Raw genomic sequence first — 14,734 nt, forward strand, 5'->3', positions numbered from 1 at the left:
GTGTAGAAACAGTCCCCTACCATTTGCTGAAGGTCAAAAGCAAGGACTTTGAAATCCACTGAGAATTTGTCTTGTAAATTAGGATTATATGTCACTCCGGATGTTATTTTAAATCTCCCTCTGACTTCATGGCTTTTCCCCAGTGCTGCTGCATCTAGATGAATTAATAAGAAGAAAATGCTGCCAGTTATGAATAGGAGAAAATACAGCATCTCGCTCTCTAACCTAGAGGTAACAATTCTCACTTAAAACATTTTCCTTGTAATTTTTAAATTCTTGCTCTTTCTTTGTTGTCCTTCTAATCCAAAACTAGGTAATCCTATCCTTTCTTTTTGTCATTTTCACCTGTCTGGTTATTTTAAAATACTGAACAAACTATAGATTTATTCTCTCTTCTTCTATTTCTTCCCATTTTCTTTGAAGTCAAGCCCAATCTTTTTTTTTCCTTTTTCTTTTTAAATTGAGATTCCTGTTGGAAGTCACAGGGAATTATCAGACCTTACCAATTATGGGAAGTGATTCAGGAAAACATAGTGAGAAATGGACCATTAAAATTGTGTCGCTGCTGTTAGATGTTTCTTGGACCCCGAGCCTCCAGGACACTGCTGGCTTTCTGCATGTGAATTTCTGTGAAGATTTCTGTACGTGTGTAACTTTGAAACACAGCTTTGAAGCCACTTCTTACACTCTAGTAATTATAAATTTGGCATGTGTGACTTTTGGCATGAGACAGGGGCTGTCTATTTTGGAGAAGTTACTGAGAATGATGTAGGTAATACACTGTCTCGGTGGAAAATAATGTAAGACGTGGTGAACAAATTAAGCCTCCCTTTTATCAGAATATTTCCTTTGATACATATTTATATTAAAAATGAATAGCTTTGGCTTAACCACACAAAAAAGTGAAAGCATATCTCAGTACCATAATAACATTAAATAATTATCAAAGTGGCAGCTATAAGTCGTTTTTCTTCTTCTACAACAAGGAAATGAGGACTTAAAGTGATATAATTTCCTAATGTAGTAAAAATAAGCAATGATGATGCTAAAATATAAATATATGTTTGACTAGCTATAACTCCAAATTCCTCTAGATATATAATTTCCCTGTCCCCAAAATATTAAACCTAACACTTTAAACAATTAACTTACATTTAGCTTATGCAGTCAGCACTATACAATTTTCTACCCTACTGGTGTTTATGCAATTTACATTTTGTGAACAAATTAAGTTGCATCTAAAATTTGCCTTTAAATATGGAAGATGATGAAGGGTTAGGGGATGTTCGATTGGAGGAGGCTCGGAGACCTTTATCAGCAGGTTTTCTGTTTGGAACTGAACTGCATCCTAGGCAGTAGGAAACCAGTAACAGAATCAACAGAGTCCGGATAGAGAATATGGTCTAGTTAATAGTATTTCACCAACGTGAGACTTTTCAGTAGAGATAATCACTATGCACTCATAAGAAAATAACAACTTTGGTGAAGGCTACATTAGAATTTTATATAATTTTACATTTTGAAATTGTACACATACACGTGTAAACATATAACAATAATCAACGAAATAGGCTATCAACTTGAGAGTTGGGGGACATTAGATGGTTTCCAGGGAGGACAGCTGGGAGAGATTTGAGGGTGAAAGTGAAAGAAATACGTTTCTAGTAAAACTGTTAAAATTCTACTATATGTCCATAAATGCATAAAATGAACAGCTATAATTCATTTGATTTTCTCTAATGTTCGTTATTAGTTAAGCTCAAATTACTTACAAGTATTATTTATCTGAAATGCAGATTCCCTACACATGGTTATAATATTTAAATTTTCAAGGATTGTACTAACATTGTTACTATAAAACCACAAATATTTTATTATATTCACATCCGAACATTTATTTGTCATGAAAGACAGCATTCTTACCGGGTCCTACTGAGGACATTCACAGTTACACTCTCCTATTTGTGAGGTTGTAGAGCTAATTTGCCCATATGCATCATTTTAAAAATAAATTTTATCAAAAAAACGCATCAACTTTCATTACTCAGGCCATTGCAATGATTCTGATTTATTTATTATATTATAAAGTACATAGGTAGTGAATAGGAATAATAAATCCTTAGAATCGGGATCCAGTTTGATATCAGTGTCTTTTATGTACCACATAGTGCCAACTTTTGCTGCTGCAAAGTAGTTCTCAAATATTTTTCCCCAGATTTGTAACCTGAAAATGAGGCACAATAACAATAAAGTCAAAGATTTGTTACAACTACATCACGGTATTGTATTTGAATATCTTTGAAGTATTTTTGGCCCATAACAACATAGTTCTTATTTTAATTTTTAAAATCATATTACTCCTCAAGCAGAATGAAATTTCTATATGTTTATGAAGTTATGTTTGCATTTGTTTATTCAAATTTAGTAGCAACATTTTAAACCAATGACAGAATATGGAAATAACTTTTTATATAAATTGACAATAGTGTTTGCTATTCATGTATATAAATTTGAATTTTCCATATTTCAATATGTTTATGATTTCATTTATATCACAATGAATCTAGATGATATGAAACTTACTGTATTATGTGCTAAAATGAAAAAAAAAACCTGAACATTATTTTGCAAAAAAGAGAAAAAGAAACACCTCATTCCCAGGTCTGAATGTGGGATTATTTTAAATGATATACAAAATAATTTTCTTAATATTCTGTGATATAAAGTGTTCATAATCACACAAAATGAAACCAAATATCTGTGGTGCAGTCACAGTAATAACTGAAATGGAGCAAAGGATGACTTAGAAAACCTTCCTTGTTTCAGAGCATGACTTACCTGTTTCTGATTCCTTAACTGCCAGCCAGGACACCACAATTAACCCAACAGAGAGGACCATGAGCACCATGAAGAGAGCTGAGACCATCACTTCGAAAGAGCTGATAGAACGATGTCCTGCAGCCACATTTCTGATAGATTTCATTTTTGCTTTTTCAAGGCTGGATAATTTAGGAACTGTGAGCCAATGCGGTTTTCCACATCAACAAGACGAATACTCTAATACTGACTTTAGAGTGAAACCTCTCAAGTTCCTGAGGACTCTACAGTCATCAGCCATTCAAGCTAACGTTGACAATCTTCACTGTGAGTGTGCTGTGTGTGTCTTTCTGGAAATGTTATGTCTCCGTACATTCAGTATCTTTAAAAGGAGAAGTTAATCTTTAAGAAAATACAGTAAGTAAAGATGCCTAGAGTTGTAAACTACAGTCACATGGACAGGTCATTTGTCAGGGGGAGAAAAACTAAATGCATGTCATAAACAAAAACAATTGACCCTTAATCTCCTTGAGAACTATCAAAAACATGAACACAATGATAGACACATTGGTCATTAGGGTAATGCATTTAATATTTGTAGGAGTAGTCCAAACAGATCAACCTTCTGCCCTGTGACTAAGGTCCTGATTATTAGCCTTTCTCTGTAGAGAGGTTAAAACTAAGGCACAAAAGTCATAGAGTTATAGTGTGAATACATCTATACATTTATACATGTATAGTACAGATGCATAGTATCTTATTCTACTCATCCCATTTCTCTCTTTCTATTTTCCTCTCAGTCTTCCTCTTAGGTGTATGTATGTGTACATAGACACCTAATTGAAACAAATACAAGCCTTTTGAATCCTATGATGTCACACTTGATGGTATGCAGTGTAAGGCAATATTGATTGAACTTAAAGGAAAGTCCACTTAGGCATCATATCACGACATTACATGACTTGAGCGATTACTGGTACGGATTAATCAGAGATAAAAAAAGAGTGTCGGTTTCTATTTTAAGAAAATTTGCTAGGTAGAGAAGACCTTGTTCATTTATTTTTGTACTTTAGCATCTTAAATATGTCAATAAAACAGGAGAGCAGGTTAAGGTGTTCATAGCAATAACCATAAATCTGTTCTTTCCAGGAAGAGTAAAATTTTTCTTATAATTAGAGTGGAATGTACAGTTGGAACTTTTGTAATGTGAAAATAATAAACACAGGATATATCAATCAATCAATCAATTATCCAATCAATCATCCAATTGCATCTCATCTATTTGGAGTAAGCAATACTCTTTTATTATGCTAGATAACAGTGAGTTCACAAACTTTATTACAAGCATAGAAATCATGCATAAAATAAAAAATTGAAATTCTAAACGGATGCATTTAGATTCAGAAGTAATACAAAATTTGAGATTATAATTCCTTTCACCTGATACATTGTAAATAATTGAGCAGACTGTGTGCAATATATACATGGTATGATGTCTTGTGTAAGACAATGGTTCATGGAGGACAGTTTGAAATTAAATAAACAAGAATATGTGAGGAGTAATATATTAAGACTTGAAGTGTACATCGCAAGCTATTGAAGTAAAATCAGAGTCACCCACGCAGGAGAGAGGACTCACTGCAGAGTTATGATGATGTAGTAGAGTCAATCAAGGAGCAGAAATACAACGCAGTGTAGAACGAAGAGCCCAGATCCTGATTTGTGCATGGAAAACTTCATACATTAGACATAGGTTTATTGTTAATACTTGAGAAAGAATTGCTATTCAAAGAAGGAATGATGCTAAACTTATTTTTTATACCTGTCAGCAAATTAAATAAAAATAGATCACTATTTCACAGCCTCAGGGTAAATAACTCAAGGTGGGGGTCAATATATATATGATAACTACATGTATATTTATAAGAAAATTTTACATTTACAAAAACAAAGTCAAAGCTAGAGAAAAGGTTGTGAGATTATCTTTCTGTATCTGTTTGCAACATAGTCGTTATTTGATCACCATTGTAACTCAAAATGCTCAAATTTATTTGGGAAGTAGTCCACAGAAAGTTCACTAAGGAAATTATGAAGTTAAAAATTATAGGAAGGAAATAAATTCACTGATGCATGGGTGTGGTCAAGTCCATTACCAATATTGGCACCTGGAAGAGTAACTTGCCTTTACCGGTAGAAGCCACAGAGGGCAGGTTCAAAGGTCCCCTGGCAATCATTATTCACCACCCAGCCATGCTCACTATAGAAGAGTGACATCAGAACTACCTATTTCCCTCAGACTTATTCCAATTGTCCTGTAGGGAAATGATGAACACTCAAGAGGTGCCTGATTCATCAGATAAGGTGAAGAAAAATTCATGTGAGTGGAAGATGTTTTTATACTGCCTGTTAAACCTTAGAAATGGCACTGTAGAATTTGCTGCCTTGCACAACAAGTATATACAATAAACATAAACATATTGAGAGAATTTTAAAGAGAATTTCTAAAGTTTTTTAGTTAGGGAATACAGATAGAAGGAAATGAACCAAACTCAAAACAAAACAAAACAAAACAAAACAAAAACAATACCCCAGCATCATAAACCAAGGGAAAAAAAAACAAAACAAAAACCAAAAACCAAAGAAAAAAAAACGAAAGTAAAGATTCTCTCTCTCTCTCTCTCTCTCTCTCTCTTTTTCTGTGTGTGTGTGTGTGTGTGTGTGTGTGTGTGTGTGTGTGTGCTGTTAATTCATCCACAAGCAAGCTATTGTCCATACAACTAGAAGTTAGGTAGCATATAAGGGACCAGGGAGGGATTTGCATGTGCCTAGGAAGAGAAAATAGACTAAGTCCTTATGGATGACAAGGGGAGCATTGAATTCAGAAGGCCAAACAGGAAGGAGAAGAAGGAATAGTGGAAAGGGCAGCCAAAACAAAGGGATATTTGATGCAGCATGTGGAAACCTCATAGAGTAGTAGCTTTCTAAAATATATACACATATGAAGGTGATCTAAATAAAATTGCCAAGTAACAAGGTAAGATATAGGTCCTCAACTGCACATCTCTCATCAACAAATGAAATCCAACTACTGGAAATTAATTACATCTTGTTGAGTTGTCAGTCAAAGGGGTCCCACCTAAACTCCAAAAAACCCGGGCTCTATACAAACTGACTTAGTAAGGCCCTTAGTAGGTTGCTCACTACACCTATACAATTCCCTGAACATCGAAAAAAAACCAAGCTGGTGACTATCTAGTGCCTTTCTTTCTATAAACTAGTATTCATGGTGATGTGTATGCTACTAAAGAATAAAGGTAAACAGCAACTCACAAACCCTTCGAACAAAGAGTGATTGACCTGACAGCAAGATTCATGAGTGAATTCACTGGTGCAATCATGACACGAACAAAGCTTGTGGGTGTAGCAAAGCAAGTTCTGATTTATTGAAGGCCCAATCCATGAGATGGAACTCATACCCAGTACTGTTTGGGTGGCCAGAAATCTGAGACCGGGTAGACCAGGCACTTAGGGGAAAAGGAAATACTACTTACTGTTCTACTAAAACAGTGATTCTCAGCTAGTTGGTCATAACCCCTGTGGAGCTTACATATCAGATATCCTGCATACAGATATTTTTACATTATGATCCATATCAGTAGCAAAACTATAGTTATGAAGTAGCAAAAAAAGTAATTTTATTTTGGGGGTCACTGCAATCCGAGGACCAGCATTAAAGGTCGTAGCATAAAGAAGGTTGAGAACCACCATTCACTAAAGAAAGTTAACAGTAAAATGACTACTAAGAACATTCTGTTATACTCATAGTTTGGTATCCTGCTCAGTCATCACCAGGGAGGCTTTCTTCTCCAGCAGATAAGAAAATACAGAGACCCACAGCTGGACAATATGCAAAAGATAAAAGACCTTAGAATCCTTTTCCATAAAGGGATGTTTCCTTCAAACCCCATTCTTTGAGAGCATAAGGACCTCTTTGGAAGAGGACTCAGAAAGAGTGTAAAAAGCAGAGAGGATTGAAGACACTAAAGAATCAAGGCTTTTTAGACACAGTTAGACAGCCACACCCTTGAACTCAGAGACAGAGGTAGCATGCACAAGGCCTACAGAAGTCTGAATCAGAGGGGGTTCTAGACCTCTCATCTTTAACCCCAAAGTTATATCCAATTCACAGACATTAAAGTGTAGGCTCATCATGAGATGAATCAAACTCAATAATTTTTTTGGAGGTTCTTTGTCTCAGCCATCTCCTAATGCTGTCAGGAATTTTTTAATAGGTTATTTGTGGCTATATATTGTAGGTGATTTTATGGCTACTAGTTTAAGGTTTTTATGGGATTCATGTGTGTTTGATCATGTGTGTCTCTACATTTATAGATGGTCCATGTGTTTTTTGTTTGACTCTTTTGTCTTGTTTGGGTGTATTGTCATATATAGAATTGCTTTGTTTTGATTTATCTTATCTAATTGTATTATTATTCCTTAGATACCTGTTTGATTTCTAAGGAGACAGAAAGAGTAAGGATACAGGTAGGACAGGAGATGGGGAAATACTAGGAGGAGTAGAAAAGGAGAAATTATAATCAGAGTATTCTTTTGAAAGAAAACTATTTCTATTAAAATAAGTAATTTACTTTTAAGAATTTTCCTTTGGGGTCTGGGCAGAGGGCTAAGTAGGTAAGCACACTCTCTGTGCTTGAGTATGATCTGGTTTTCAGTCCCCTATACCTACTTACAACCCTCTTAAGTCCTAGGGTTTCATTGCATCTTCTGTACTCCATTGGCACTGTGTGTACTTGCTACACTTACATATGTGCAGATAACACACTCACTTTCATTTTGTATATGTGTGTGCACATGTGTGCAGGCACTCACAGACCTCAGAAGAGAGCAGTAAATCCCTTGTAGTTGACTTTTCAAAAGTTGTTAGCCTTTAGACTTGAGTCCTGGGAACCTAATTTCTTTGGCCAATGCCATGAGAGCTCTTAACTGCTGAGATACTGCTCACACCCCAGGTCCTTTATATTTTAATTTTGGACATATCATATGCTATGTATTTTGTTTTTTAGTCTGTTTGCTTATATTTCTGTTTGTTTTTCCATTTATGATGGGCTTTTTATTGGAGTATAACTAGGTTTTCACAATTTTGCCATTTACAGATATCAGATAAATATTTTGCCCTTCAGCTTCAGCTGCATGTTGAACAAATGCAATTATTTACCTCAACATATGAAGACTGTGTTAATTTTATTCTACTGTATCCATATGTAAAAATAATTTAAGTTTCATATCGAAATTTCCTTGCTATGACAACCTAGAAATGGACATATTATTCAGTTAACAGTTTTAAAGAATACTACGAAACTCAGTGTCTGGCAGAAGAAGACAGTGCTAAAAATCAACAGCAAGAAAGCTGAAGTCAGTTGCAGTATTTTGCTTCTACTGCAGTCTTACCAAACCGTAGTCATTCATGTTCCTCTGTTCCTCTTTTACTTTCAGTTTAGGACTTAAAGCTGCCCCTTAAATCATCTGTAGACAGATGAGTGTCTGAGTACAAAAGCATACCCTTTCAAGTAGTTAGAGATGTTATTTAACGAGGTGGCCTGGTTTTATATATATATATATATATATATATATATATATATATATATATATATATATATCACACACACACACACACACACACACACACACACACACACACACACACCAAGCCCTAGAAGTGTTGACACAAGATTCTGCAGAGTCGCTGACCTTTACTGTGTTACTTGGGATTTCCAGAAAAATTCTGTGCTGCCTTTTTCTCATCCGGAGAAGAAAGTTATTGATTTTTTTAATTCCATTTTTTTTAAATTTTGACTTCGGCTCTATAATTTTATGGCTCTTTCCAAAAGACTGCATAAGATTTATATACCTTCACATTTAAAAGCAAAGCAGATGTTTCAGATAGTCACCTCGAACTCATCTCTGTGAAACGATGTCTTTTAAAACACTTTCTTAAGATCTTTCCCCTCGACTTTTCTCTCTCATTGTCCATTTCACTGCCTGTCCAACTCCTCTGACTGAATGAGACCATGTTTACTTTCTCTCTGCTGATGCAAATTCTTCCCAGCTCTTCCAGCCTTTCTGCAGGCTCCACATGTGGCTTTTTACATTGTCCTATGAAAGTCACTCTCACCAAGCCTATCTCCCTAATCTACCTTTATCTGGAGAGTGGATTATAAAACTTTTGAATAAAGGGTATTATACCAGAACACGCTGAATTGCATAGCACTAGCACTTAACCATTCTGAAGGAAAGAACTCTATTCATGGAAGTATTCAAAAATAGACCTGTATTTCAGCAAAGAAAAATGAACTAAGCCTGGGGGAGTCATTTTTCCTAGTAGGGGTTACCACACTTTTTATAGCGTCTTAGTTGGTTAGTAGGGAGCTGTGAAAAAATATCAGCATGTTCTTCCTATCGGCAGCTAGTTTAGGTCATTTTCAAAGAAACCCCCTGTGTATCCAGGATCCTAACCAATTCTCAACCCCATGATCATATATTGTTGTGCCAGCCGCATCTGTAGCTCAGGTAGGATTTATCCTGTCACTAGGCTCCTTTTAAACTTTAATCATCTTAGTGCCTGGAGGTCAAAACATATTTTGATATTGAAAAAGAGGGAGCCTGCTTGTCAAATTTTCTCAGCATTCTTTTTATCTAATTGCCCTGCTATCATCCCCAAACTGTTACATCCACTTTCACATTTTCCACAGAACAAGTTATCTACACCGACTTGCTAAATTTTCTGTCTTTTCATTAAAAGAAGCTCAAAAGCTCATACTATTTTCCTTCCTAAATGATAGAACAGGGTTGAAGTTCATTAAGAAACATTTAGTTTAGAAAATGTAAGGTTCTTTTCTTCTGATTAATACCTCAAAGGTCTCAAGTTTTTCAAAGAAAAAAGTTTTTTATATACCACTGAGATAAGTCCACTGGGGTTTGTCTTGGGTTAATACAGTTAATACAGTTTTTATATGAATATTATTCACTTACCTTTGTGCCAGCTTGTAGAAAGTAGTGTCTGTGCATGTAATTTTTTCTTAAATAACATAATATTATATCCAAAATTGTGTGTTTAATGAATGCTTCTACGATCACTCTGTCGCTGCCAAAAAATATGACTATTAATATTGAAAACAAAATAATGCACAGTAACAGGAAGTTAGCTAGTGCTTTTATTGCATTAAATAACTAATAGAGACATGTTAGGTTAATCTGATTAGGGAACTAAACAGGATATTGGCACACTGGGTTATATTTCTAACAAAGGTTATGCAGATGTATGTAATATTTAGTAACATTTTTATGTAGACTTTATTTGGTTTGGATTTTAAATGGCCTTCAATGAATGGTTTACCTATTAACTCATGGTGGAAGCCTATGTCACTGCTGTGAAAAATGGGGTCTTTGGGAAGTAGGGCCTGGTGGAAGTAGGGCTGTTCAGTGGGTAGTGCCCTTGAGTAGGACGGTAGACTGCTATACTGTCTCTCTGTGTCCCAGCAGCCATTCTCTGAGAGCTTTAGTCTACTTCACACTTTCTTCTATGGTGTTCCCTTCTTTCCCATCCAAAGGGACTAATTGACCATTGACTCAAAATAGTTCATTCTTCCATTTTAGATTATTTTATCCTGTGTTTTGTCACAACAACAGAACGATCACAAAAGGCTGGACTGCCCAGTACAGGGGAATATTGGGGGGGTGGGTGGGAAGTGGGGGTGGTTGGGAAAGGGGAACACCCTCATAGAAGAAGGGAAGGGGGATAGGATAGAGGGTTAATGGTGGGAACCCGGGAAAGGAAATGACATTTGAAATGTAAATAAAATATATCCAATAAAAAAACAAAGAAAGAAAAAAAAGAAAAAGGTCTAATGGTGAGAGCTACAGTTAGAATAATCGCCTCACATATTGAAAACACTGAAGTTAATCTGCAGTAAATTGAGTAAAACCCAGATCACAAGAGTAGCATGAAGCACCCTGTGCTCACACTTCCTTTAGGTTAGTGATGCATACTGGGAGGCTCCCTATTGTCCATCATCCCTTTCAATTTCCCTTCAGTTTAAAGCTGCTCATGGGGCTGGAGAGCTGGCTCAGTGGTTAAGAGCACTGACTGCTCTTCCTGAGGTCCTGAGTTCAAATCCCAGCAACCACATGGTGACTCACAACCATCTGTAAACAGCTCTGATGCCCTCTTCTGGTGTGTGAAGACAGCTACAGGGTACTTATATATAATAAATGAATAAATCTTTAAAAAAAAAAACAGTTGTAAAGCTGCTCATGAGGTTAAGAAAGGAAGCAACACAGGAAAACTTCCATGACATTTTATTCTTCCCTTTAATCGTGACAAAATAGGCTAAGTGGCAGTTTTGAAAGCTATCCGGGAATGTCAGTGTGAACGTGGCTGTTCATTAGTGCTATTTCTATGTAACCAGGAATCAAGAATTTCCTTTTCTCGATACGTCTTTGTTGTACTGTATACAGAGAGATGAGAATTATAAGTATGAATTGGAATTTTAAATAAAAATAGTGATATAAATTAATGTTATTTACCTAGAAGGTGGTTATTCTTTTACTTGAAACCAGGAATTGTTCAATTCTATGTATAATCACATTGTTTTTCCTTTAGAAAGTAATTTAGGGAAAGAATCTATCAGCTGTGAACTAAATAGACACCCATTATACATTGCTGTATGCATTAAGACTTTTCTCTTAGCATTCTTTTTAATTTTTCCCATATTTCTATTTCAATTTTATTCTGTGTTTCCCTGGATTATATGTAGTACTATAGGCATTTAATGTGAAGTGGTTGTTAAGGCTAGGCAGGAGCTGTCATTGCAATATCACTACAACTGAATTTATGGGCATCTTCAATTTCTCTAATAAATTATTTTTGTCCATTGTGTATATTAAGAATACTTGATATCTATCTCCTTATGTGTTTCCAAAATTACTCTTAGCTATACCAGGTTCTATTGTTAACTATAGATATCATGTTACACAGCACATTTCTAGAATGTCTGAGTTGTTTATTTTTGAGAACACTGTTTTTTTTTTCTTTTTTTCTTTCTTTTTTTTTTTTTCGGAGCTGGGGACCGAACCCAGGGCCTTGCGCTTCCTAGGCAAGCGCTCTACCACTGAGCTAAATCCCCAACCCCGAGAACACTGTTTTTATCTGTCTGGTTTTCAATAAGTCTTTAAGGATATTAGCTCCTTGTAACTAGTCTAAATAGAGCAAATTTACATATAACAAAGTTAAAATGTAGATAGGTAATCAACTTACATTTGGACCAATTGCAAGATCAATATTTACATACACTCAAAGGAAAATATATCACAAAAAATTATTCCATTGATTGCTTTTCAGCCAAATTTTACTCAAACATCTTGCAAAATGGAGTCTTAAAATTTTGTGCTGCATGTGACACTAATCACCCTATCTAAACTTTCTACTTTTTAACTGTTTCTCATTAAAATGCACTATTAAAATCCAATCAAATTATTTCCACTCCATGAGAATAAGAAGGCAACAGTAAGTGATTTTAAAATCACTTTATTACACATAATCATACCAGGGACCCCTCTTTTACTGAAATATTTCTGTCATTGCAAATGAGTAGGTATAACGTCAGTAGAGGGGGGTCTCTGGGGATAAAACCTAAACAAAGATGCTGTGGACTTGTTAAAGGGTGCAGTCCTGTAATTAAATATGCAATTATAATGGCTAATGAATTGTATTCAATGGTAAGGAAAAACAAGTTACTTTTGAAACATTTTAAGTTTTCTGCTATCCATACTGTGCAAGACCAATATGTTCACAACTTAATTAAATTCAATCTCTCAACAACTCTCTGAAAAAGTAGAGCTCAAAACTCTCTGATGCCTGTAGCTGTTAGTTGTTTTTGATGAAGAATAATAAATTTTATTCCACTGACATGAGCTAACCAGATTGCCAGAAGCTAATTGTGATCAATGGGAATTGACCTATATGAGTAAAATAATTAGGAGAATGATGCTATACGCAGTTATATATGTCAGTCAAAACTACGGGCCTGCATATTTAAAAACAAATACTCAAAGATTGTAAGTGCAAGTATGTATATATGAACAACATTGGTAAATAGAAATGCACATACTCAGACTAACATGTATACTTTCCCTAAATATAGATGTGTATGTTAATAACACATACAAATAAAATAGTGAAATATTTGCAAAGAATTACATAAAATTTTCAAATAATTCTTTCAAAATAGCCTAGGAGTACTGTTACATGGGGCGGCTGGGACTTTCTAGAAATTCAGGGAAAGGGAAAAGAGTTAGTTTGCAATCTGGTCTTTTTCTTCAGCTTAAAAATAACCAAATTTATTATGCATGTATTTTTCTAGTCATGAACAACTAACAAATAAGTGTAGCATTTACGTCATCTCGTCCAAGCACACCTTTTCCTCTGGTTTTACTTCATCCAGGAGTCATTCTAGTACTTGGTGCTACTAAAAATCAACTTGTAAAATGAAGGGTCAAATGCATTCCCTGCTTCTGTTGATTATGTGAGAGATTTAAGGGGTTAATTATGTTTTTGTTTCTACATATCTTGTTCTGTTTCTCTATTGTGGCTCTAGGCAGTCAGAATGAGAACATCCTGCTAACTGTGCTGTATTCTAAGGATTGTACAGTCAGTCATTCATGTTGATGTGATACCATGATGATGTCACCACTTGATGAGAATGGCTGTACATTCTCAAACTTCTCAATAATCTCACACTTGATTGAGTACCACATTAAATCTGGTTTCTTTCTGACAAGAATTTATGACATTCCCCATGATTTATTTTTACCTTTCTTTAGGAATACAATGGCTTAAACCTCCTGGAGATTCTAATTAGAATTTATCGAATGCCTTAATTTCAGTTCTCACTCTTTTCGAAAAATAAAATATATATATATGATATATTCTTTATTCCTAGTAGTCCTAGTCTGGACTGTATTATTCCATGTTCTTGGTCTCATACTTAAGAATAAAATCTAAGCCCCTAGATCTTTTCAAAGTATCATGAAAACATTGTTCAGAGTGAATAGCCCAGGTCAGACAAATTAACATGATCACCCGAGTATAAGATCTCAAGCGCTTCTTGAGTTCTTAAACTTCTATTATTGTCTGGGACTTTCTTGTATGAATTCAAGAGAAGGAGTTTGGTTGGTAGGCACGTAAGGTAAGGGGCATTCTTTATTTTAATAGATATCTATCCTAGATTGTTTTGGTTTTAGATTCTTGTACAAGTCTCTTTCCAGAATATCCATTATTTAATCACATGCATGCACAATGGGCATAGCATGGTAAAGAGAAGATTCTTCATAAATAATTGACTCTGAGAACTCAGGAACTCAGTCTTCCTTATAATTCATGTACACAGACCCGATTCGGGTTAAATTGTTTGATTGGCCAAAGGTTGCATATATATCTACATAATATGCTTGAAAGAAATAGGGTGGTATTAAGTGTTGCTAGGGGAGTAGCATTCTCCATTGTTGAAGGTAGATATTCATGCAGTCTGACACAGGGTGGGTTCCTGGTTGCAAAGAGGTAGTTAAGGGATAGGTATGCACAAATCTCAAGCCAAGAAGGGCCCAAACTTGCTACAGCATCTACCCTGCCTTAGCTTTTGTTAAGACCACTAGAATTGATGCTAGTTTTCAGCTGAAAACTGCTCAACTTACTGGAGATTTTGACTTCAATTAGAGACTTCAGTTAGAGACTTCAGTTAAAGTACTGAGCACAGTGTTTAAGAGATAACAAAGTTAAATCAGTGTCTTGATATTATCATTATTGTGACTTTTGAAAAATATTTTTTACTTGAGATTTTAA

At 35.2% G+C, this 14,734-nt stretch overlaps 1 protein-coding gene across 2 annotated transcripts in view; it reads right to left on the reverse strand.

The window, feature by feature from the left end:
- The window catches only part of Tmprss15 (transmembrane serine protease 15), a 124,511-nt gene extending 121,341 nt beyond the window's left edge, over positions 1–3,170 (reverse strand). The window contains exons 1-2 of one of the 2 annotated variants that reach the window (XM_063270432.1): positions 2,839–3,101; positions 21–154 (exon numbers count right to left, since the gene is read on the reverse strand). In XM_063270432.1, the coding sequence (XP_063126502.1) occupies positions 21–154; positions 2,839–2,983 (279 nt within the window). In that variant the 5' untranslated portion in view covers positions 2,984–3,101. 2 annotated transcript variants of the gene reach the window in all.
- Positions 3,171–14,734: the final 11,564 nt, after the last annotated feature.

The sequence above is a fragment of the Rattus norvegicus genome, chromosome 11 (assembly GCF_036323735.1).
Source record: "Rattus norvegicus strain BN/NHsdMcwi chromosome 11, GRCr8, whole genome shotgun sequence".
Lineage (NCBI taxonomy): Eukaryota > Metazoa > Chordata > Mammalia > Rodentia > Muridae > Rattus > Rattus norvegicus.